This window comes from Chamaea fasciata, unplaced genomic scaffold (genome assembly GCF_029207755.1).
Source record: "Chamaea fasciata isolate MVZ Bird 193981 ecotype frontalis unplaced genomic scaffold, bChaFas1.0.hap1 SCAF_6, whole genome shotgun sequence".
NCBI classification, from domain to species: domain Eukaryota; kingdom Metazoa; phylum Chordata; class Aves; order Passeriformes; family Sylviidae; genus Chamaea; species Chamaea fasciata.
Window position 1 is genome coordinate 58,213,422 of NW_027094091.1, and position 26,320 is coordinate 58,239,741.

Sequence of the window (26,320 nt, forward strand, 5' to 3'; positions counted from 1 at the left end):
CTGGGGCTGCACAAGGAGCTGGGAGGGGACACAGCTGGGACAGGTGTTTCCAAGTGACCCAAGAGATATCCCAGAACACATGGAGTCACGCTCAGCATGTAAAGGTGAGGCAAAAAGGCAGAAGGGAAGGATGTTCATTATTCAGAGTGATGGTGTTTGTCTTCCCAAGTCACCTGCTCTTCTGGGGGAGGCTGAACACCTACCCATGGGAAGCAGTGACTGAATTCCTAGTTTTCCTTTGCTTGTGTGTGGAGTTGTTGCTTTACCTATTAAACTGTCTTTCTCTTAACCCATGAGTTTTCTCACTTTTACTCTTATGATTCTCTCCCTTCAGGCTCTATGGGACTGAAGTGCTGGCTGGGGTTAAACCATGACAAAGAATTACAAATGCAGGACCACAGTGGCTTTTCATAATGTCTTTTCCTACCAAAATGCTCATAGATATCTTGGGCAACACCAAAAGCTGCGAGTGAGATGGCAGGTGAGCTGCAAAGTTATTCTAATGCCCTTTCCCTACATCATTCCATGGGCAAAAATATGTCTCCCTACAGAGCAATGACACAGTCTCCCTTGTGTCATTGTCTGTGCAGGAGAGTCAACCCCTGCTCCACTGGAAATGCAATGTATCTCTAAATGCATTGCTCACTGACAAAATTACTTTTGTGTCTTGCTGCTCATCATCAAGACCAGGTCTGAAATCAGCAGTTCTTCTGAGACCTGTGTCTGCTCATCTGCCTCCCTCATTCCCAGCAAACATGCAAAGGGCACTTAAATATAACCTTGGCCTCTGGTACAGAAATAAACCAGGAAACATGACCCTCGTGCCAGTCAGAGAAAAAGCATTGCAATTCCTATTGCACTGATTTGTATTAGCAAGTATTCCCCTTTCCTTGAATAGATGGTGTGAGTGCCAGCTGCATGAAGAAGAGCACAAACACGAGTACCAGCCAAGTCCTGCTGAGATTCTGCAGCCTGTGTGTGTGAGATGAGATCTTTGTTCTTGTGGCCTGTGCCTGGCCAGGGCTGTGGTTCCCCCCATCAGCAGCTGTCATAGGGATTGTCTGCACAGTGTCACAGGAGCCAACCGTTGGAAAACACATTTTAAATTCCCTGCTTCAGTTTGGTCTCTGAGGGAAACCTGCAGGGTGGTGCCTGCAGGCAGGAGTAGTTCAGGTATCTGGGTTCCCAGGGCATCCCACTCTCGGCAAACTCTGCCATGGCTAAACCTGTGCATTGAATCTCCATCTGTGCACGGGAAAAGAACTCCAGCAGAGATGGGAGTTTTTCAACTCCTTAACTGGGGGAGGGACCAAGATGGTAACAGTAAGTTGATTTAAGTATCTCAGAGTAATTGCCAGATAAGAACTGCCTTCAACACTGTAACACTTGGTCTGCCTTGCTCAAGGAATGGAATGGCTTGGAGGGTGCTTTCCTGCAGGGTCTGCCCAGTGCCTCTGAGTAAACTTTATCGGGAGCTTATTAACGCGGGACAAAAAGCAGCTTATTTCCTCCTCAGAGACCAGGATGTCCGCGTTTGTATTTATTTCCCATAATGATGGCCAGCAAAAGTAGTGTACTTGAGTCCTGTGACCTCCGCGAAACCTGTGCCTCAAGACGCTTCATTCCTTTCCCCTCCTCTCTTGGCCTTGGGGGTTTTTCCTGCCCGGAGGGGGCGAAGAAACAGCGTCAGCTGTAATTTAACATCCCGCGCTGGATGCTGGAACGAGCTCCCCGGGTGACTTCGCAATAGCGCAGATCTCCCAGCAGGATGAGCGCAGGGCCATCCAGAGGCTGTGTATCCCCGGGATGCAGTCGGGGCTGGGAGCGCGGCGGTGCCGCTCCCGCCCAGCGCCGCCCGCCCGGGGCTCGCTGGCGCCGCCTGGTGCCCGGAGCGCGGCCCCGCAGCAGCGCCCGCCCGCACGGCGGGGCCGGGCAGGCAGCGCCGCGCTCACGACCGCCACCTGGCGGCACAACAGAGGCACTGCGGCACGGGCTTGGTGCGCCTGATCCCGGCCCTGAGCTGGATTCACAGTCACGGAGCCCTGCAGCTTGTAAAGGACCTTTAGGGGTTAAGCTCATCGAGTCCAAGCGCTAACCCAGCACTGCCGAGCCCACCGCTACACCATGTCCCCAAGTGCCACATCTAAACTGCAAAAGCAAATGGGTTGTGTATGGGTTATGCACGCCGCCAGGGATGGTGACTCCAGCACTTCTCCACACAGCCTGTTCCACAGCCTGACAACCCTTTAAGTGAACACATTTTTCCTAATTATCCGATCTCAACCTCCCCTGGCTCAGCTTGAGGCTATTTCCTCTTGTCCTGTCATTTATTACCTGGGAGGAGAGACCAACCCTTATCTGTCTACAGTCTCCTCTCAGGTAGTTTTAGAGAGCAGTAAGGGTGCCCCTGAGACTCCTCTCCTCCAGACTAAACACCCTTATCTCCCTTATCACAATTCTGCTCCAGACCCTCCCAAGCTCCTTTTCCTTTCTCTGGGTTCATCCAGCACCTCAGTGTCCTGCTTGTAGTGAGGGATCCAGAACCGAACACAGGATTTGGGGTGTGGCCTCAGCAGTGCCGAGTACAGAGGAAGGATCCCTGCCCTGGTCCTGCTGGCCACACTTGCTGATACAGGCCAGGATGCCATTGGCCTTCTTGGCCACCTGGGCATTCACAGTTCTCCAGGTGTGGTATTAGCAGTGCTGAGTAAAGGGCTTCATTAGGTTTTGGAACTTCTCTAAGAAAACAGCTGGCTTCACCAGAGGCTGTAAGCAGCAGAGGTGTTCCTGTCTACTGCCCCATCAGACTAGCCCATGAGGGTTCCTGCTGATTGGCAGGAGACAGAAGTGAAGGTAAGCTGTGAATGTGGGTTTTATATCCACCATGTCAGACAAAATTATTTCCTATGGTCAGAACTGGTAATGAAATACAGGTCTGTGCTAGCACTGGGTTTTAAAAGTATGTGTAAAGATAATGATTAAGGTCTAAAGAAGTTCTCACTTTAAATAATAAGGTCTAACTCATTTCTATTTCTAGCTGAAAGCCTTTGTGGGAAAAGGAACTGTTTGTCTCCTTATGAAGGGCTTTAACCCCCATCTAGGAATAAACATGATTTCCTACTTCAGAAGCCAGAATGTTTTATGTAGTGTCCTGTAAATCTTTGGAAACACAGAGGAAGCAAAGTTTGCCTTCCCCTCTAGCTTTGTCCATTTCCATGCAACTGCTTATCTGTTTTGAGATCTTGTCTATACCACCCAAAATTACTGGTCTTTGCCAACATTTTCCTCAACATGAAGAGGTTCTGTAGTGCCCTTTGCTAGCAACCATGATGCAAGGTAAGGACAATGGAAGTGCCAGAAACTTTCCTGTTGTCAGCTTCCCTAAATCAAATCAGTCCCAAGGATCTTTATACAGGTTAAGAAAGGAGAAGTCACTTCCCTTATCACACACTGCAGACAAAGAGAAGGGCACCTTTAAAGCCAAGGAGAACTAAGAGTGCACAGCTCAATCAACATTTCAGGATATGACTGTTAGTTCTACTTTTTTAAAAAGTGGTATGAAAGTCTTGTTTAGTCTTGTCCTTTTAGGTTTCCAGTCTGAACAAAATGGATTTGTATTAATTCTCTTTAAATGATCAAGCTTTGAATAACACTTTCTTATTGCTACATGTGTCAAAGATATTTTTAAATGTTCCTAAGAAATGTAACCTCATGGTGTCTTTTTTTTTAAAGCACCAGTGAAAACTTTTAGTTCCTACCAAAACAGACTCTTTTCTAGAAACCATTTTTAAAAATACATCGTATAAAAACTATTATCAAGTAATCAACAGAAACTGTGCCCTATATAAAATATATTTTTCAATCTACAAGAATAAAAACAAGAAACCTTCTCCAGAAATCTGACTGTAATGTTGGAAATCTGTGCAGTCCATTTATTTAAACATATTTAACTTCTGGATAGAATTTTTTTTTTAAGAATCCAAGCAACACTACTAATTTATTTTAATAAAAGGAAAACCCAAGAGACTACACTAGCTTTTGTTGCTTTCTGTAACTGAGATTCTTCTTTTATCTAATATTTATGAATATACTGTACAACAAAATCAGTATTCTTGTATAACTTATTTATGTACTCCATGTTTGAGGGAGGAATTATCCACATTTTATTTAGCATCTGAATCAAGACAATTATTATTTCCAGATGTAAAAAAAGTATCTCCTCTTTTATTTTAGTTGTCAGAAAGCAAACATAATACACATTATCTCCAAATTTCCCTTTGCTTTCACTTTATAAGCAAAGTAAAACACAAGCTCTTTGTTTTAAATCCTCCTCTCCCCTTCTCAGATAACTCCTACAACTGTTTTTGCACTTCTAGTTTAGCAAACCTTACAGGCAGGGTATATCTACAGAAATAACTTGCACAGCAAAAAAGCCAAGCCAGCTCTGTACCTTGGCACAGCCAGATCCTGATGGCCCACTTCTATGGCAAATTCACTTCAGTTAACTTTATATTAAAATACTCTAATTTAGGAAAAATATTTAGTTTTGACACGTATAACACTTTATTTTTGCCTACAAAATAAAACAGGTATTAAGGAATAGATTAGTTAAACCTGAATTTCATTGGGAATAACATTGGTCAACAGTTCAGGTGTAATTTAGGGAGGAAAAAAATCAAGGTCCAAGGACTTTGTCACCCAGTGTTCATTTTTGGTGAGGATATGCTCTTCTATGGCACTCCTGCAGCCTATTTAATGCTCTGCTTTTGATTTTGCTTCAAATTTACATTATTTCACTCATCCAAAATATTTACAGCACTGTATAAGTCCAGATGCAGGCAGCCTTATGCCTCATTGGCAATATTTTCTTTAGAGTCCTGGCTCACAAGAGAACCTCCCTGCTGTCCTATTTTCTTGCATGGATATATAATTCTTCCTTCGTGGGTCCTCGTTAATTAAAAATACTTGGAATATTTCAGATCCCACTGTAGCAAAACATCATGGCATAACACATAAATTATGAAGAAAAAACTACCGTTAGCATGGATCACCTCCCAGCTTTTGTAATAACAGAGAGCACAGTGAATTTCCAGCCCCTCTCACCTCTCATATTACCCACTTCCCTGGAAGTGGCCACTCCTGCCCTCTCTCCCAGAAACTCCGTCCATTTCCTTCTGCTGCTGCTTTGGAGGGCACAGGTAGAGCCAGAGTCCTAAGAGTTCTCTGGTTGAAAGAGCAGAAAGCTGTTAAGACAAAGTAATCGTCTCTTAGTGTAAGTACAATTAAATGTGGCCTCTGTAGGGAGTAGAGGCCAGATGTTGTATGCTGCCTCTTAATTTTTCACTTCTGCAAATTATCTAAACTGAGTGGGGGGACAGATAATGCCTGTCCTCCATAATTCTCTGCTCTTTTAGGTTATGCTTCTGTTGATTGTTCAGATTTACCTGTTTTAGGGCATTTTTGTGTATTCTCTCTTCTTTTTCCTTTTTTTTTTTTTTATCCTAAGGAAAGGACTGATCATCAAAATTTTATTTATCTGTGTGCTTCTCAGTTCCCTGGGTTTTTTTCTTGATGCTTGATAGAACAATCTGGAATTGGTCCATAAAATTGCTAGTGAGTTTTCCTGTAACTTGGATATCATGCATCTTCTTATACAAGCTTGTTTGCTCATTGCTATGCTATAGCTCATTGTTATGCTATTCTGAAAGTTCTGATTCTCCCATAAGATATTATTTTGTAAAAGAGCTCTAGTGAGGTGGATGAGAATTTTCTTTATCAGTTAATGCCCACCAAATTTGCCCCTGGTGCAGCTTAAAATCTCCCCTTCTCTCCTGCCAAGTCAGCTGCAGTCAATCATGCAATTTAGTCTCATGATAATTTATTCCACTTAATCATGCATGAGATGTAAAACTCCCAGAGGAGGAGTCTGGGCAGCTGGAAATTAAGAAGGGGAAAAAAATCCCAAACCAAACATTCCCACCTTTTTTTCCTCGCAAACTCAACATATCCTATGCTGAAATTACTGAGACACCATGGTGCCCTGCTTTTTTCACAGTCTCTTGGTGCTGGAATCACACTTTAAATCATTCTCCAAAAGCATGACTTAGTTAACACTTCATTATGCAAGAAGATTTCCACTATGCTGTAGTTGGCAAAAAAAATCTGACTTTCCTCATGCATTTTATCCAGCACCCACTGCAAATTAAGAAAATGAGACTTTAAAGTTTTTTGTCTAAAAGGCATATACCTGAATGTCTATTTACCCAATCATCACTTTTAGTGGGTCCATATGTTAAAAATATGAACGATCAGATCCCACAGCTAAATTAAGATATTTCTGTGATTTTTTTCACTTTCAAGGAATAAGTATTTCACTGTACAGCATTATTTGAAGAGTAGCATGTTTCATCTCAAGGATCGGGAATGGCTTGCAGTATTATTTTACAATGTGGCTCATTAAATTAATTTAGTAAGTGGAGAACATGATTATTTGCTCACATAAGTGTTTTCAAATTGTGCTTTTCAGACTACCAGCTGTCTGAAGTGTGACAGGAACTGCTGCATATGTGATCTCAGGGCCAAATCATCCCTTTTACAGATTATATTAAGATGATGGGAGCCTCCAAAATATTTGAGGGAAGCAAGTGGTGTAGGAAATTTGGCAGCTACTATTTTAGTGGAAAATTCTTTTTCAAAAACCAACAAATAGACTTATCACTAGAATAATACTATATCCAGTCCCCAACAACATTCACACTCCTGTAATGCTGGAATTCAAGCCTTTAAAAACACATGGATGCTTAGAGTTATTTTTTACAGCTGAATCCCAAACCCTTTGCTCACTTTTTGCTTCTTTCTTTAAGCAAGATTCCAATTTGCTATACTTATTAAATTTAAACAGTGAGGTTACATGCTAACATCTGATAACACCTCTTCTAATTCTGTATCCTTTTAAGATACAAGTTTAAGTTGAAAAAGAGAGATTCTTCTGAAATGGATAAATACCCTTGCCGTTCTACTGGAAGTGTACCTAAAATATAAAAGGGGGGAAAAGAAGACCCACAACATTTTCATCAAAATCAGTCCAGCTGCACTACCAGATCATGTAAACCTTTATTTCTGCACTGAGACCTTCTTTATTGGATCTTTTTTAGCTAAATACGATGATTTAACTAAAGAGACCTCAGCATATTTTAATATGCATGAGCTTATGCAGAAAGACTTCTCAGCCCTGGGCTTACATCTGTAATAATGGGATATCCTGACAAAGAAATCACAGAAATAGTTTACAGGAAGTGCCATCAAGAAGTCATCTAGTTCACTTCCCTACTATAAATATTTTTAGATCTATTCATTTATATATAATGTTGTATAAAAAGTGATTGTTGTAGAACATTCCTGCTACTCTTGTATTCTTTAGTTTTCATCATGCTAACAACACATGGATTTTTTCCTTCGGATGTGACTGGCTATCAGAAAACGTTTTTAAATCTGTTTTTTTTAGAACCCAAATATTCAAAATGAGACAATTTTTAACAAGAACTTGAAGTGCCACCCATTAAAAAATATCACATTATACATTTATAAACTGCCTGTGTACATAGAAAGGAGCAATGAAAAGGTAGACTTCAGTCTGTATTTCTTTAGAAAAAACCAATTCTACCGTGCATTAAATCAGGATGTTAATTGATTCTGTCTTTAAATCCTCATAACAATGCAGATCCTGATTTGAAAACTGACATCCCCTTCAAGAAAGAAATGCATATACTGGTACATACATGTCACACAAATTTAAAAGAAAGACTGCCAGAAACGAGACGGTAAGGATTAAGTTAGGTTCATTTCATATGACTAAGTTAAAATGGCAAGTAGCCTTTCTGTAGAGTAAAAACGCAGGTGGACAGTGCCCTGAAGAAAGGCTGGCCTCTTCAACTCTGATTTCTGTAAAGAACATAGAATCATTGAGTATTTTAGGTTGGAAAGTGCAGTCAGGTTGCTCAGGGTTTTATGCATTCAAGCTTTTTTTTTTTTTTTTAAATTTCCAAGGTTGTTGATTCCACACCCTGTCTGGCAACGTGTAGCAGCAACACCCAACTCCATCCCTGCAGAGCCACAAAACTTCTGTTTCTGCTCCTCAGCCCATCCCCACTTCCAGCCCCACACACTTCCTTTTCACATTTGAACTGAGGTAGGAGTTTCCTGTTGAACCAGTCTGGCTGCCTGGTGTGTACACCCATCTTCCTGCATTTCTGGGTGGATGGTCCCTGTGCTTTCAGGAGGTTGGCATCCAAGACTGGCCAGTCTCTGTGGCCCTTTGCCCTTCAGAGCACCCTGCTATGAGTCACAGCATCACAGAATGATTTGAGTTTAGAGGATCCTAAGGATCATCTCATTCCAACCTGCCTGCCATGTGCAGGGACAGCTCCCACTAAACCAGGTTGCTCAAAGCCCCATCCAGGCTGGCTTTGAACACTTCCAGGGATGGAACATCCATAGCTTCTCACGAGATCCTGTCTATTGGCTGACAGGACAAGTGGAAGTTCAGTTTTTTGTCTGCCACTGGTACTTCTACTCTCTGCTTATGATACTAACTCCCTTCACTTTTCAGTGAAAAAAAAAAATAGGGAAGAGCCAGTGAAGGACAAATCATTCAAAACTATATGATTTTTAAATTTTTTAAAAATAGCTGCTGCATGGTATCATATCCTGTTTTTTTCAGACCATAAAGGTGCCATAAGCTTACTCCTTGTTTTTCCAAGTGTCAGTTTCCTTCAGAGAGGGAAGAAGGTGGTGAAACAGCTGCCACATTTTGTCTGTGATTGTGACACAGGCGCTTATGACCCGGGAAAGAGGAAAAAGTGGCCAGTCAGATTCTCCATTCTTCTTGTCTCTATGCTTGAGACAAGGTTGTGGGTATTTGATTCATGTGTGGATATTTTTAGGCTGCCTTTGAATTTCTAATACCCTGGGACATGTCAAGAGATGTCCTGGCCATTCCTTGAGTTGTAACACTCCCCAGTCAGCTTCCTCCACTGAATTTCAGTGAGAGTAGAGTAGATCTGATCCATCTTCCAAATGGAGCACACCAAAAGTTAACATCTGCTTTCTGTCCTATGATATGCAACAACATAATTCCAACTGCTTGCTCTTTTTTAACCCTCTCTCTCTTTCCAAAGAATATAGAGCTGGTTTTCCTCCTCTCTCTTCATTGTGGGTTTGTGTGTCATCTCTCTCTCAGGTTACGTCTAGAGAGGAAAGTTTCTAGAGGGAAGATGTCAAATAAAATTTTTTTTTCTCAGACTCAAAACCCCTCTAAAAATAAGGGTGCTTTCCATCACTATTGAAGGAATTTTGGAAAGTTCTCAATATGTGTAAATCTACACATTTCAGGATTTGAGGATGTGTATTTTATTTTAAACAAAAGGAGTAGGCAATTTAAAAAATAATCCAAATGCTGAAATTTGCAGTGGAAAAAACTGGCATTTTGTCAAATACAACCTGTTTTTGAACTTCCCTAAGTGACCAGTTAGGTATTTGAAACTTATTCGGTATTTGAGCTATCTCCATAAACTTTGACCACAGGCTAGAGAAGCCTTCCTGTTGTGGTTCCCAGGCACAGCGCAGTTGTTTGGATTCATTTTTGGGCAGCTCTTCCGAGGGTCAGTTTGCAGTAGCTCCCCCAGTTGCTGGTGGCACCCAAGCGCACTGAAGCAATCTTGGTGTAGATAACTTGACCACGTTGTGCCGGGCCTGGTGCAACTCAACTGCCTCTGACTGCCACAGGGCAGCTGAGCACTGCTTCCTGTGATAAAAGCAAAATGCCAGGGAGGAGAGGGCAGAGAGAGACTTCTGAAGTTTCTGTGAGGGCAAAAGAAAGGAATGTTTTCAGAGAATATTCTGAGTTGGAAGGCTTCCACAAGGATCACGGAGTCCAACTCTTAAGTCAATGTCCCATACCGGGATCAAACCCACAACCTTGGCATTATTAGCACCAGGCCCTGACTAGCTGAGCTCATCTCAGGGTTTTCATTTCTAAACTTGAACTCAGTAATGTTCTTCCTTACTGTTGGGGGTTGGGTTTGTTCCTTCTTTCTCTGGGGAATTTTTTCCCCACGGGTTGCCAAGGGGACCGGGTGTTGGATACTTGAGAGTGCTTGGCTGAAACAAAGAGATGGACAAAAGGTGGAAGGGGGAGATAACGCAGGTAAAAGACACAGCTTGAGGCGGCTGCGGGCTTTTCTGCTTCCGGCGTTCGGGAGACGCGTGTCAGCCGCTCCTCGAGGATCTCAGCCGCCGCAAAGCACGCCGAGGAGAAGCTGGGCCGCTATTCTGCCTCGTCTTCAGCTTCTTCGGCGCTGCTCCTCTTGCTGCAGCGTGACCCTGCACTCCCTGCGCTGCCGGGACATCCTGCCCCTGCCTGCCGGGACACCCTGCCATCCCAGCTACCAGCCCGGGACTTTTCCACTGTTCCAGCTTGGTGCTCTGAGAATCCTGCAGGGACACCGAAACCAAACTGCCCTGGGTTTTGTGAAACAAAGCCCTCAAAGTTCTTGGTACTGTTGTCGTTTTGTCATTAATGCTGTAGTTGTTTGGTGGGGGGGGGAGTTTTTTTTTTTTTTGTGTTTGTTTGCTTTGTATTACATACTAGTAAAGAACTGCTGTTCCTATTTCCCAAATCTTTGCCAAAGAGCCTCTGATTGTAATTTTACCTAGCAGATACCTGTCTTCCTAAACCAAGACACTTACATTGTGGGTTTTCCATAGGAATCTCCCTGTTTGCTGAAGGAATAACCAGGCTTGAGAGGGAATGGCTGAAGGTGGTATAGCGACATGTCAACCCCCTTTTTTCCACGTTATAAATTCAGCTGCCTTGCAGGAAACCACCTCATGACTTGGAGTACTTTTGGATAAACATTAATAATAACAAATTCTAATTGGTCATTATTGCTTGAACAGAAAATATCAGATTTCATTTTCACCAGGAGGAAATGAAAATGTCGTGTACTGTAATATGACAAGCATGGAATTTACAGTAGTGATATGTACTTGTAATTACCTTTATATGTGTAAATGCACACAAAGCAGAACACCAGGGAGGCCATTTTACAACAGATTTAATCAAGAGAACGTCTATGTCTCCTCATAAACTTACCTAACCAACTTTGAAAAAAGAATGGAGTTGATTAGACAGGTTAATGGGGTGATGTCTTTATGAATGACAGATGGCCATGTTAGAACAGAAAGTTGTTCACTCTCCATTTTTTATTTTATTTTATGAGACTATTTTACCTTTCTTTTTTTGTTTTACTCATGAAAGCATTGCTCATACATTTTTGATTAGCAGTGTTTCACTGGGAAAAAAAGCAATCTCCAATGAACCTGAACTTTTAACTGGATGGATGTTGGCATTACGCTTAAGTGGCAGTAATCAAAACTAAAATGCAAAATGAATTTTTTTGAATTCCAGGTCTTTATAAACATCCTGACCTCCCCCCATTGGCCTGCAAATGGAGAAAAGTGCTTACAGATTTGCAAGCTCATAAGAACATAACAAAGAAATGGAAACATGCAGAAGAAAGCTAGCTTTTTAATATATAGGGAACCAATTAGTGGTGAATTTGGCAGAGTAATTAAAAATTGCATGATTTAAAAAAAAAGATAGTTAATTAGGAATAATTTAAAAATTTATTATAGTGCAAAATTAGCTATACTTAAAAAAAAAAAAGTAGTAATATCTACCAGGGGCACTCTGAATGATGGAAGTGTAGGATGTGGGATAACTTAGACTGTTCATCTTCCCTCAGATTTACAAAGTGTCTGGAAGTGAATCACACAGACAGTGCTAACTGAAGGAGGATTCACCAGGTTCTTCACAGGAGCCTTTGCCTCTGGGAATGTGCTCTGGGATCTCTGGGCAGGCCTGAAGGGGAGGATGTGCAGCACCTGATGTAGCTATTGAAAGCCCCTGAGGCAGCAGCAGTTCTTGGCACTTTCCTGACCAGCACTTGGCAGTGGTCTGTGTACCACCACTTGCATGTGCCGTGATTTGGGAAGTTCTGTCTAGAGATTTCCAATGCCTACTTGGCTGTTAGATAATCACAATCATGCAATTGTTTCTGCAGCATTCTCCCATCTCTCTTCTTTTCCCATATGAAAAGAATTCCACTCCTAAATAGACCAAAAATTAGGAAAATATGATATGCATTGCTAACTTTCTGCTGTTTTCCTCCTCCTTTGGCATTTTCCAGTGACCTGAAGTGTACAGCTTCTTCATCTGATGCAGATCATTGATTAAAACAATCCTATTGAACATCTCTCTAGCCTTCTGTGCATGAATGTGAGGAAACCAAAGTCTCCCAGGAATGTTTTCTCTTGAAATTTTCTCTGTGAATTTCAGATTTTTGAGAACTATTAGAATAAGTTTAAAAAAAAAAGCAAACAAACAACAAAAAAACCTCTGGATCTTTGGGGCCTTTTTGCATTTATCAGGATTGTAGTACCGGAGCCAGAGTGAAACAACACTTAAGCACCTTTGTGAAACTCTGCAGCAGATAGCAGTAATGAAAGGTAATTCTAGACAGGATAATGTGCCTGCTGTGCATCATAGTCTGGATCAGAATTCTTCAATGTTTTCAAGTGCTAGGATACTGCTGGGGCTTTTTACTGAAAGTGCAATAACTTATCACAAGTTTGATTTCATTTATCTGGTCATACATAAATCAATAGTTTCCACAACAGCATCTAATCCTCATTAACAGAAATGGATCAGCTTATCCCTTAGGCAGGTGAGTAGGTGGCTGGCAGCTGCAGAGATAACAATGGTCCTGCTTTTACCAGTAACATTTGGGGAGATCATTTGATATCATATTTAAGTCACCACACAACTCCATGGACTCATCCCGCAATTCACCTCTTATCAACATAAAGAAGATGAATTTCACTCAGAGTATTCATCAAGATAACAGCTGGGACTGGCTTTGTGTCCCTTGTTGGTGCTTGCACAAATGAATTGCTGTAACATCCATAGCACCTCTTATCAATGTTTTACCATCTGGTCAAGTGTTACCAGACCAAGAGGGAATGATGCAATGGAGATTGTTTAGATCTACCTTAGCTCAATTAATTCCTTAATCCTACCTCCTAATTTCACCTTAATTCTCTGTTCTAATATAGGATCCCCACTACCAGACTGTAGATTTTCTTCAGCTCTCCCATTTCCCCTGAGTTAGCTAGATGCTCACAGCATTTTGAGGTGGAAGCACTTTTTTTGTTTTCAGTTGGTCCTAACTGGAGTAACTGGATCAGTGGCGAGGATCAGTGGCGAATAGCTCATTTCATAAATCTAGTGGGGATAGGATATAGGGGATAATACAGAAAGGATTATGTAAAAGATTTGTATCTTCAGGAAATACTGGCTTCCACAGTGCCTGATGCTTAACAATAGGCTACTGGCTTACAGTACCTGACTGCTTTGCAAAGTAGTCAGTTTGAGTGCCTTGATATGCAAAATACCACAGTTAATCCAGTCAGACAATCCTTGATCACTTTGTGACTCCTCAGGTAGATAAGTAAAAGAATGTTCCTTGGTGCATGCTTCTAATAACCTAATGAAAGACACTGCAGGTTGGTAAAACTGCAATCTTCTAAATATTTCATTCCTGTTTCCATTCTGTTCCTGAAGCAAGAACAGATTCATTACTGCTCTGTATGGACTGTCTCCCTGGGCATTTCCTTGCCATTGATTCCTGTTTCCCTAAAACAGGCTCTTAGTCCCAATTCCTTTCACTTTCTGCTGTTCCATCCTCTGTTAAATTCATCTCATTATTTTGATATTGTTCTTCTCCTTCCTTCTAAAACCTGAAGATCACCTTCTCTTCCTTGACCTGCTCATCCTCCTACACAAAGCCCTATTAAATTTCCTCCCTCCCACAGAGCCTCCTCCCTGTGAATCTTAGAAAAGCATCAATTTAGGAGGAGCTGTATTGAAAAGAAAATGAAGTAATAAAAAAATACGTGTGACAGAAAAATGTAAGGGATTAGTAGCTATAATAGAAAGGTTTCAGGTGAGCCAAAATTAATACAGAATCCAAAATGTACATAAGCTGTTAAAAAAAGAAAACCAAATAGAGCATGAATTTTGAGAGACACGCCCTCCCCTTTATTTTTTTCCTTTTTGTGTAGCCACCAGTTGCTACGTGGTCTCTGGGAAACAATGACTGCCAAAATCCTCAGGCTTGTGTGTTCTCTTCTGTTTTTGCTTCAGTGTTGTGATCCAGAGAAGTACTAAAAGCCAGAGGGAGATTATACAGCTCCTGTGTCCGTTACAGGAGCATCTCAAACCTTTGTAGTTCAAACTGTACAACAGGACTAAAAGATTGAAGCATCACAATACCTACCAACTGTGAGCTGTTTTTATAATAATAATAATAATAGTAATAATTCAAGTGTTTGTTACTCATTCCTTGCTGCAATGTAGCACAGTCCTGTAACTGCATTTACTCCACAGATCTTAATCCAGCCTCTGTGAGAAGCAATTTGTTGGGGATTTCAAAACATCCTCTGAGATCATACTAGAGTTTTATGCAGAAAACCTCTCATAATCCCTCTCAAAACTCTAATATGGAGCTATTTCTGGATTTTATGCTTCTTTTGGACGGACCAGGCTTGGCTGGAGAGTTTGAACAGTACATGAAAAACATCTGCAGTGCAAGCTGAATGTGATGAGGGAAGAGTTGGGAGCAGCTGCTTCCACAGGCTCACAGAATCCTTTGGATGCAGCACAGCAAGGCAGGTGAGCACAGGTGCAAAACACTCTGCAAATGCACAGAAATCTGACCTCATGAATTTAAATTTGGCTTTCAGTGAACAGGGCCCAGGTGAAGAAACATGGTTTTTAGTGTCTTCTGTTTGCTCATGTCAGGCACCTTTGTTTTGCCCAAAACAAATGTAGGCTTTACTACCAAAGCAGAAAACAAAGCAGAAGTCTCTTTCAGTGCTGGCAGAAGCTGGATTCTTAAGAGGACTACAACAACAACAATCACATCTTTAAGTACAAATGTGGGAGTGGAAAAAAAAGCTAACAAAATAAGGATGCAGAATCAAAACAAAAATTAAAGGCTGCTCATTGAGAGTAGTGCACAATGAGATGTTTCATAAATTTATTCAGAATTTGCTGTGGAAAAAGTTCCTGAGATATTTCCTGATATAACCTGTATAGTGTAAGGAATTACACTGACGTTTTGAAGATTTCTTCTAGGTCAAAAGAACCAAAGAAATGAGGTAAAGCAGCTTCTTCAGCTCAGTGCCTGCATAAATTCCTTAGAGAATGGAAATGCATTTTCCAATGCCACCTAGCTGAGACTCATTGGACATTCATTTATTAATTCAGTGCTTTTAAGAACAATGATAGCAGCAATCCACCAATCATGAGCACATGATGCAGACAAATGAAGAGTTGTACTGATTACACTTGTAAAGAAAAATGAGAAAAAAATCACCATATACATTTTTAAAAGTACATTATAAAAATTCAAAATCCTAAATTATAAAAATGCACCAAAGTATATCTAAAAAATGAAATGATTCCATCTAAAATATACCGCAAAAACCTTCAAACCTAATCAAAAAGAAAGGAGACTTCTTCTTTAGGCAAGGCTGATCTTTGTTTTAGGATGACATTGCTCTATTGAAGGACTATGCTCTCTGTAAAAACTGAGAGGACCTCTCATATTTAAGGTGAACAGTATTTAAAAGCAGCTTTTAAAATTGAATTTTAACATCCAGTCAAGGATTTTTAAAGAAGCTCTAAATCACAGAATCATCGAATCAATTTGGTTGGAAAAATTGCTTTTAAATCATGGAGTCCAACCATGAACCCAGCACTGCCAATCCCAGCCCTAAACCATGTCCCCAGGTGCCCCATTCACACATCTTATAAACACCTCCAGGGATGGTGACTACCACTACCCTGGACAGCCTGTTCCAATGCTTGATAACCCTTTGATCCTAATATCCAGTCTCAACCTCCCTGTCACAACCTGTGGCCATTTCTTCTCATCCATTGCTCAAGATTGAGAAGCATTTGGTCATAAAAAGTCATAAAATTATGTATTATTTCACTTCCCTCCTTTTGCTTAAAGGCAGAGTATTTAGTTGCTAAAATGTACTCAGTTTAAAACTTTTTCTGACACTGCTAGGTGTCACAAAGTCCCCTCAGACCCTAACAAAACTGGACATCAATTTAGTTCCACTGTGAAAGCAGAAGAAAGATATGAGTTATTGTGGACCCTTGCTTTCTTATCCTATAGGAACTAAATGGAAGCTTTTACATAAAAGATCTGATCCCTGAGCACTGCTCAGATTTATCCGCAGCAATTTAAAGGGCGATGGCTCCAGCTGCCAAAAATTACTCTTACAACAGATGCAATGAAGCTGGCAGTGGGTCTGTTCCTCAGCTGCTGTACTTCACCACCAGTTATTAATGCACATTGAAAAGACCCCCAGGGCTTCTCTCCCTCAGCTCCCTCAGGCTCTCCTCCTACACCTGATGCTTGAGTCTCCTCACCATCTCTGGGGCCTGCTCCAGCACTTGCTTCAGTGTGCCTGTGTGTCCTTAGTACTGAGGAGCCCAGGACTGGACACAGCGTCCCCAAAGGGGTCTGACCAGTGATGAACAGAGGCTTCAGAGGATTTGAATTTAAAAAAAAAAAAAAAAGCTTCTAAACCAGAACCCAAGGTAACACTTTAAGGGTATTTAAAGAGAAAGTATAATTTTTCTTAAAATTTCTAGAGACTTTAGTAGTACTTTCCATAAGAACTTGTGGAGTTCATTCCCAGGATCTGGTTTACATTCATTTTTAATCCACACTTTCTGATTTTTCTTTTGGAGTGTAAGTTTTACAGAAAACTTCTATCATTTTTTATTCCCCTAGTGCAACACTTCCAGTTTGCTTGTGGGAGGAAGAGCCAGCACTGGGCTTGTAACCACACTTGGGAAGCTCAGAATGACAGGTTTTACTTCCAACTCTCAGCTATCTTTTAAATAATTTTTATTTAATCTAATCTAGTCTGTTTCTCCAGATCTTTGGTAACGGGTTTTTGGCATGGTTGGTTGAATATAAGCCCAGCCCAAATTGAGATCAACAGGTCAGCTGAAGAATTTAACACTGATTTTTCCCGGTTGAAAAATCAAATTTAAACAATTGTCTATGGAACTCTAAACTGGCGGTCTGCTGAACTTTACTGGCCTTGACTAATGCACATCCCTCACTGCCTGTAACAATCAAGGCCAGTCAGGGAGTATTTATTTATCTGTAAGGAAATACAGGAAGATCTGACAGGATTCAATGTGACAATGCTGCTTTCCCTGGCAAGCTGGATTTGCTGGCTATTGGAGTATGCAGTTTAGATGAAAACATCTGAAAACCATTAAGTTCGATTTTTGCAATTATTGTATTTTATTTATTTTCTTTCTAGTCAGATGTTAAAACAAAGAAGAAAGCAGGAAAATATTAACAACGAATGTTACATTCTCTTTGGATGACAGGAGAGGCCACAAACAGAACACATACTCCAAGGCACTAGGTGTGTAAAATATTTCAGACATTATTTAATTTCTGCTTTTGCCTGGTGGAGAATAGCCTGATGGAAACCATAAAGGCTGACCATGGAGAGAGGGGACACTTAAAAGCAGGCAGAAAAAATTTATGTGTTTGCGTACTTAACCAGTATAAAGGCTCAAATAAAAATTGTACCTTCCTCACAAGAGGGAACGTAATACTTTAGCAAACTACAGATGACTCAGAAAGACAGAGAAGCTCAAGGATGTAGATGTAAGGAATCCAAAACATGCATGGGAAATGCTGGCAGCAGCAAACACTAAGATTAAAATTTCAAGATTACACAGTGTGTGTGTGTGTAGCCACACAAGATCACTGTAGTTTTGCAGAGACTGACTGTGTCAACATTACAGTTCTAAACATTTCTCATTCTGAGGAGGAAACTGCAGATGTTTGCTGCTCAAATTAGAGATTACCATCCCTCCCTAATAATGTATGCCTATGTATGTAACCAAGGAAAATGAGAAAATAAAGGAAAAAAAGGAGCTTAGTCTTTTCTTAGGACTTGGAAATTCAAACAGAAGATCAGCTACGAAATGTTCTAGTCTTGACATGCACTCTATAGATAAAAGTAACAATGTGAGAAAATTACGTAGGAAGGGAATGGAACAGGCATTATAATGGAATGTGTCTTGTCTTGAGTGCCTCATACTTTTTGCCCCAAAAGCATGGGAAATTTGATACCTACACATACTAAGTATGGCATTCTGAAATCAGGCCACAGGCAAGTTAAAATTTTATAGGATGTTGCTAATAATATTAATATGAATAGCAATAATCCAGTTAGTATAATAATTAATATTAAATAATTGCAATCATATTTGGTATGCTTATAAGGAACATTGCAGATCACTTCAGAAAAGCATTTTCTAGAAAAACTGTGGTTTGAGTGTGCTTCTACCTTTTTTTTGTCTGCATAAACACAGTCAGGGAGGGGTACATCCAAATGGTTCTGTCCCAAACAGGTGCACCAAACTGGTGCCGTATCAAGTGTAAGGAGAAATTTTTATTTCCCATAAAAATGCCAGTTGTCCTTCTTGGAAATCCTTTAATGCCAGATTTCAAAACACAGAAATTTTTACCAGTTCAAAGATTCATTCCCTTTCCCTCCATAGAATTACATAAATGACAGCTTTTTGTATCGCAGAGGATGTGAAGAGTTAAAATGTACGTATGCTTATATTTGTTTTCTATATCTGTCTGTCTGCAGGTTATGTTCACATTCCTGAGATGATCCTTCCTTTGGAAATCTTTGATGCTGCCACGTTGGCCGTGATACTTCGTTAATAAACCTCAAACACTTGTCTGTGTGGTAAACAGCTGCTGCAAGACCCTACAGCCTTTAGGAGTGTGTCTAATCCTTATTAACACAGGCAGTCTCCTTAAAAATGGACAGTTGAAGACTCCTTGAAAGAAGAGTTCAGAGGAGCAGACCCTCCCACTTCTTTATTAACAGATACTCAGATTAATATCAAATAAATTTGATAGGATCGATGCTTCTTTGTAGCTCCCGTCACCCTCGGAGGGAGCACAAAAAGGGCAGCAGTTCTCGTGCTTTACCCTAGTGGTACGTGGAGGTTCCGCCACCCACCCCGGGGCTCGGCGGGGGCTTCGGGGCTTCGGCACTGCCGCCCCTTCGGGGAGACCTTTTGGGGCTGGGGAGCGCCTGTGACACCGGCTCTGAGAAACCGAAACAACCGGCGCCGCCTTCACAGGCTTTTCACCTGGAGGAGGAGAGCGAGTTTTCCTTCCTTCATCCTGCTCCCTTTTTCCCTCAGCTCGTCACATCTGGGTGGCGTCTCTCATGACCCACATTCGCGCCCCCTGCGCTCCCCAGGGAGCAGCAGCAGGAGGAGGAGGAGGAGGAGGAGGAGGAAGAACGACAGCGCGCCCGCCCGTGCTGGAGGTTTAGGTGGTGGAAGCGACTCAGCCGCCTCCCCAGGATCGTTCTGGCGGCGGCAAGAGCTGGGGCTGGACCATCCAAACATCCTCTGCTCCTGTACAGCCGCGGTTTTCCTCCTCCGGGGAGGGTCCGCGAAAGCGAACCCCCATCCGGCTGGGGGCCCGCTCTTTGCATTCGGTTTGATTATTAAAAAAACCCCACCAAACAAAAACCCGTCCCTTCTCCAAAACTACTCCTCCCAAAAGAAAATTGCTTCAGGAAGGGCAGACTTCTGTTACTGAACAGTTACGGAACTCAGCCCGAGTGAGGCTACGTCTGGACGGCTGTGTCCGGTTCTGGGCTCCTCAGGACAAGGCAGACAAGGAGCTGCTGGAGGGAGTCCAGCGAAGGGACACAAAGATGATGAGGGGTCAGGAGCATCTCTTTTATGGAGAGACTGTGGGAGATGGGCCTGTTCAGTCTGGAGAAGACGGAAGGGGATCTCATTAATGCACATAAATATCACAAAAGTGGATGCTCAGAGGATAGTGCCAGACACTTTTCAGAGGTGCCCAGCGACAGAAACAGGAGTAAATGGCCATAAGCCAAACCACAAGACATTCCACCTCAGAATGAGGAAGAACTTTATACTGAGAGTGGCAGAGCACTGGAACAGGCTGCCCAGGGTGGACTCTCCCTCTCTGGAGAAATTCCAGGCCCACCTGGACGTGTCACCTGCTCCAGGTGACCCTGCCTTGGCAGGGGGAATGGATCAGATGGTCTCCAGAGGCCCCTTCCCTAGCAATTCAGCGAACACTGCAATAGTCTGGGACAAGTTATTGCGCACAGCCTCAAGACCGGCCGGGTCCACGCGGGCGCCGCATCTCCACAGGTGAGCAGCATCCCCGGGGATGAGGGCGATGCGGGGGCCGGCAGGGCGGGCGCGGCAGCCGCTCACCTGCGCTCACCTGCGCTCACCTGGGCGTGCGCAGCCCGCGGCTCCCGCCCCGCGCCGCGGCCCCGCCCGCGCCCGGCCCGCGCAGGCGCTCCGGGGGCTCCGCGCTGTCATGGCGGCAGCGGGCGGCAGCGCCGGCAGGAAGGAGATGGGGCTCACCGGGACCGCGCTGTGAGGCGGCGGCAGCAGCGGCTGGAACTTGAGGCGCCTTTGGGCGGGCGGAGCGGCGGCCGGCGCGGCGCAGCGCAGCCCGCAGCCCGGCAGCGCAGCCGCCTCCCGGCCCCGGAGCCGCGCGTCGGGCAGCCCGCGCCCCCTCCGCAGCCTGCGGTGAGTGCGAACTTGGCGGGGCGCTGCACCTGCCCGCGGCCGCGCCTCAGCCGAGCCGGGGCCGCGGCGGCAGCAGCCGCGCGGGGAGGACAAGCGTGTTTCCTCTAGGTTAAAAAAAAGAAATAGGAAAAAAGAAAAAGGCGAAGAAAGCAGATTAAACCCTTGAGGTGGGGGCTCGGAGCGCGGCGGGTCCGGGAGCACTTCCGCGGGGAGAGGCGTGAGCGCTGCCGGGGCGGCTCCCGCCGGGCGCCGGGCAGGGGCCGGGACGTGCGGGCTGTGGGCAGCGCCTGACGGAGCGCGGGCTGAAACACACCTCGGGTTGTCCTTCAGGGCTGCCGAGACCTGCCCCAGGGCAGCGCTCTGACAGACGCCTCCCGCCGAGGAGAGAGCCGCGGTTCCGAGGGCGCGTCCTCCCCGCCCGCCTGACACCCTCCCCCGCCGGACGCCGCTTTCCTCGGGAGCCGGAGCCCAGGGGCAGGAAGCCGAGGGCCGCCGCTCACCTTCCCGGCTGACCAGGTCTTCCCGGAGCGGAGAGCGTGTGGAGCTGGCGCTGGAAGCCGTAGCCTGCGGTGAACTGGCCATGGCGAGTGAAGGCAAACAAGTTGTTCAGCCAACAGGTGATGATGGAGGAGGAGGAGGAGCGGGAAAAGAAGGAAATGCTGCCGAAGGGGGAAGTGTGCTGCAGCCTTTGAATCCAGGAGTCCCCATCCGAGGCATCAAGATGAAATTCGCTGTGCTGACAGGACTGGTGGAAGTTGGTGAGGTGTCCAACAGAGACATAGTTGACACTGTGTTTAACCTGGTAAGTTGATTTGTCTGAATGAGGGGAAAGAACAGCATGGGTGTGCAGAGGAATCTGCAGGTTTTTGGATGCTGTTCTTCTGTTAATAATTTTTTACATGTTTACGCTTTCACGGTGCTGGCTTTCAACCATGTTCTTTTTACTTACCACAAAAGCTGGGAAAAAAGAAAAAAGCGTATGAGCCTCTTTATATACACACTTAATACTTGAAACAACTGTAAGCATCCTCCTCCGAGAAATTGTTGCATTATTTAGAACTGAGAAACATTGTTACGTTTAAACATTTAACAGGTCAACAAGAAAGTTAAATGTTTATTTAGTAACTCAAACTGTCATCAAAACACACACCGTTTTAAGTCAAAGCAGTTTTTCAAAGATGTTGACATCCCTTCTTGCTTCCTGTTGGCTTTGGAAGTAGGTAGAACTTTCATGTTGCATGTGCAGGGGGTGAGGGTGTCAGGGAGCAGTTAATTCAAACGTGTGTTACATAGTCTGCTTTTTGGGGAGAGTAGAATATGGTTTCAGTGTCTTTTTTTGAATTAATGAATTAGAGACTCATGTTTTTTGCTGCTGTTTTGTGAACACTGTGTGACTGTATCTGATATTTCATAACAGATCTCACTAAACATTGAGGGTACAACTTTCCCTTGTTGAGGCTACAAATGGAATATATACCATTGAACTTCTTGGGCCAATTGCTTTAAATTGCATGATTTTCTTTGATGCAGGAGCTCAGACGTTAGGAGAAAAACTCTCGAGTTTACAAAGATACTCTGCTATTACTAGAGGTCTTAAAACATCTCTTAAAACAATTATTGTTCCTCCTTCTTCCTTTGAGTGAGCAGGTCTGACTCTAAAACAATGTGGTTTCTGACAAACCAGGAAGTGAGAGCATTTAATAAGCTCAGTAACAAGGAAAGTTGAGGCAGAAGTCATACTGGGTTTTTTTTTATGCTGTTTGAATTTCAGTTATTTTGTTATTAGTGTTCTTTGCTACATGCAAGTTGTAGTGGTCACTAAGTATTTGTGTGCAAGTTTGTTTCATGTTTTTCGGTGTTATCTTCTTGGGTTATTATAAATATTTACTTTGGAATATTTTTGTATTAACAATGTAGTGCCCTAGATTGTTTGGATGAAAGTCTCAATGGCAGTAGTGACAAAGTGCAAATCAGAGGTTTCGTGGATGCTTCAAGTATGAGGAAGTGATTTAAGTTACTTGGAGTCCACTTGACAATGTCCTGGACTAAACCCAGTGCTCACATATATGGACATGAGGTTCAAAAGGAAATTCTGGTGAATAATTTAGAATTTCCCCTCACACTTGTGTGAGGGGAAGTTGTTCATGGGCTTGTTAAATTTTACTTTGCTTCTAGTGTGGTCTTTTGAGTGATGTGCTGGAGGTGTATTTTATGGCACAGTGGAAAGAGAATAATTATTCATCAGGATAATTAAAAATGTAAAACCTCCTCGATTCCTGTGGTTCCTGTTTTGTTCCATTTTGGACAAGAGAGGAGCAAAAACTTCAGCATGATTTAGAGTATCCTTGACTTCAGATTTAAGAGGTCTGGGGAATTTGACCTGTGGACTGTGTTTTCCTGGATCTTCATTTCGCAGATAGACAGGGGAGAGTTTCTGGCATTGGAAATTTTTGAAACAGCGTTCTCACTTTTTCTGCAAGTGAAACAGCATCCTTGACCTCTCTGAGAAGATTCCTCAACCATTTCAGCACGCCTGCCCACGTGTGGGGGGCTAAAGGTTGTGCTCATGCCCAATGTTATTTTATCAGCTGCTGGCTGTCATTTCACACCCCACAGTTTGATAGTAGGGACACTTTGCCTGCATATGTGAGAACCAAATCCAAATTTTGGAGCAATAGCAAGAACAGTAGGCCCTTCAATTTCTCTTGAGTCCCAGGAAAACATCAGCTAGCTGGCAAATCAGGTATTTTGGAAGAAGATGTCTCAAGGTTAAGTGGCTTTGTTAAAACTGAAATGCATGAAAAAAAAGTCAAACCAGCCAGCAAACTCGTAGTTTTTGTTACAGAAAGCCATTACTTTCTAGTTTGTTTTTTTTTTTAATAAAAACTGTGAAGTTGACATTTTTATGTGGCCTTTTGTGATATGAGGGATATGAAGTGTCCCTTCAAAGCAATGCTCATTCACATGTCTCAGAGTTCTGCCTCTGTCCATTTGTTCCGTGCGACCATTTTGTCAATTAATGCCTCTGAAATCACGCTGGCCAGAATTTAAGGTGTGCCAAGTACTGGTTAGCAGTGGTGTACTTGCTTTTCTCTGTGTGGGTGTACAGAAAATCTGTAACTTTTATCTGGAAAGGTGACTCTCAGCTCTGGCTTTTCTGGTGGTTTGTTTCCCAATGGCTTTGGGAGCGCGTTTCCTCAGGTGTGTGTGGGTTGAGCTGGGGGTATGACCGTCACACCCTGATCTGCTGCTGCCTGATGGGGTTAAGGCCCACATATCCTCTCCTGTTTGGTTTCATTCTGCGTGGTGACTCACAGCTGCAGGCACTAGGACTGAGCAGAGATCTGCTAGGCTGCTTCCCATGATTTGGGAAGAGGGCACCTGTGCTGCCTGGGGTTTGTTTGGTCCCTAAGATGAGGCATCTTTAGGCCAGAGTGCAAGGAGGGCTGGGCGAATCTGGGTGGAAAGGTGGCTTACTTAGCATATTTACTCTTTACGGCATAACCACCCTCAAATGTGAAAGATTATTTTTCAAACAGGAACATTAGGTGTGCCCTAATTTTAATTTCTTGAGAAAATGTGTTGGTCTTAATTATGCCCTTCCAACTTGCTGTAGCATATGGGAGTTATCAAGAAAAGACAGAAGTGCTGTCTTGATGTTTCTCATCTCTAAGTATTTAAGAGATGGTCACGTTCCATATGTGAAAGACTCAGGAGGTCAGAATTCTAAAGTGCTCAGTAATTGATTTGCTGCTTACTAAAGAAATTTAAGCCTCTGTAGTTCTGATTACTTGAGCAAATAAGTTGTTCACTTCAGCAGTGTTGGATCTTGGAGAGCCACCTCTGACAGTTTCTCTGTCCAGCAGTGTAACAAAGTGCTTAGTGAGCTCACTTCTAGCATCAAAACTCTTACTAGTCTCGTTTTGTTGTCTTTGGAAATTCTACTCGTAGAAATATACAAGCTGATCTGCTTTGTTGTGGTCAGTTTTCTCAATGAACACAATTTCCCCGCCCATGCTGATTGTCTTTGTATATTTCAGCACCTCTTAAAAGTGAAGAGGGAAATAGGGGCTTTGAAGAAATTGATTATTTTGTGGAAAACGTTGAAAGCACGTTCTTGTTCAAGTATTAATCTGTTCTGTTACTTTTTTAGACCGACTAAGCTAAACTATGGATATATATTCCTCATGCATTGTGAATTTTATTTTTAATTGACTTCGAGCAGCAATAACTCCTTGAATTTCCTTTGCATACAAATCAGGTGAATTCTTGTTCATTACCTCATATTTACCCTCCCTTAGTTTATTAAAATAAAAACCCCTCCTGGTTGGAGAAGATGATAGAATGGAAAAATAAATTACTTACAGTGGGATCTGTTCCTAACTTAAAATAACTCTAAGCCAGTTTTGTTTTAAAAAGCTTTAGTGCTTCTAATTGTTTTATTGGATATTATATAGATTGTTACTTGATTTGGTTCAATTTCTTCCCCTCAGTCTGTGTTGGAAAGACTTTTTTCTTTTTTTTTTTTTCAAGTTTCTCTTTGGTAAAGAGAATGTGCTATTGCTTTTGATTCTGTTCATGGATTATGAGATCCTCACCAAGAGTGACAAAGTGCAAATAAGGAAGAAACACAAGTTTTTATCACCTTTGGAGGAAAAATAATGGGATCTGAGGAGCAGAGGCTAAATTGCTTTGTAAATTTAATTTGTCAGCTCTTTCATTTCTGCCACAAACAAAAACTCAACCTAACTTTAAAAAGTTCTTACAGGTTATTTTCATGCTGATAGATCAGGTTTCTAATTTGGATGGTTTTGGCACACTGATGCAACTAGAACACTGTAACTCATAATGGTTTTTATGAACGCTGAATTCCCCTTTTTTTTTGTCTCGTCACAGACTTATTTAGCATGTGTCATGTTGTAGAAACCCCCCAAAGCTAATGCTGGTAGAATTAAATGTATTGCAGTAGTAAAAATCCACCATAAATATCTTTATAACAATAAAGGAAAGACAATCCTTTCCTCACATTACTGTATGTTTCTGAGACTTTATTTTCTACGTAAACTTATCAAAGGTGATGACAGGTGAGAGTAACCAAGTAGCTCCTAGAATATCACTGAATATTGTGTATTTCTTAATGGATGCAGTCTTCCTTAGTAGCTTCCCAGTAAATACACCTCTGGCTACAGTTATCCCAGTTCAGTCACTTCTGTCCACTTACAGTACAGATGATAAGGTGAGTCTGTGGCTTTAGCTGGGTCAGGCTTGTAGGGTTTGTTTAAGAAAAATCCTACTAAATTGAACACTCAGCTGTCTTAGAGGTCATGCATGGTTTTTACTTATTGAAGTGAGGCATGTTGGGGTTTTTTTTCCAGGTGTTGATGCAACTCGGACATTACTTTGCAGTTAGTGGAAAAATCACCCTGTGTAGTATGTGCAGGGACTGAGGGAAATTTTGTGGTTGGCTGAGAAAGCTGTGGAATGTAGTGAGGTGGTAATGGCAGCCTTTAATTAGGCATGTAACAATTTAGAAGAAAA

At 42.6% G+C, this 26,320-nt stretch overlaps 1 protein-coding gene and 1 long non-coding RNA gene across 4 annotated transcripts in view; both read left to right on the forward strand.

The window, feature by feature from the left end:
- The first annotated feature begins 16,539 nt into the window (after positions 1-16,539).
- Positions 16,540-19,483, forward strand: LOC136291435 (uncharacterized). The gene is made up of 4 exons (XR_010721531.1): positions 16,540-16,735; positions 17,476-17,583; positions 18,829-19,185; positions 19,397-19,483. It is a non-coding gene; the product is annotated as an uncharacterized lncRNA (long non-coding RNA).
- Positions 19,484-20,575: 1,092 nt separating this feature from the next.
- The window catches only part of LRBA (LPS responsive beige-like anchor protein), a 364,153-nt gene continuing 358,408 nt past the window's right edge, over positions 20,576-26,320 (forward strand). Inside the window, exons 1-2 of one of the 3 annotated variants that reach the window (XM_066186497.1) lie at positions 20,576-20,782; positions 21,113-21,584. In XM_066186497.1, coding sequence (XP_066042594.1) covers positions 21,363-21,584 — 222 coding nt within the window. In that variant the 5' untranslated portion in view covers positions 20,576-20,782; positions 21,113-21,362. The other 2 variants (XM_066186496.1, XM_066186498.1) reach the window with 2 other exon arrangements.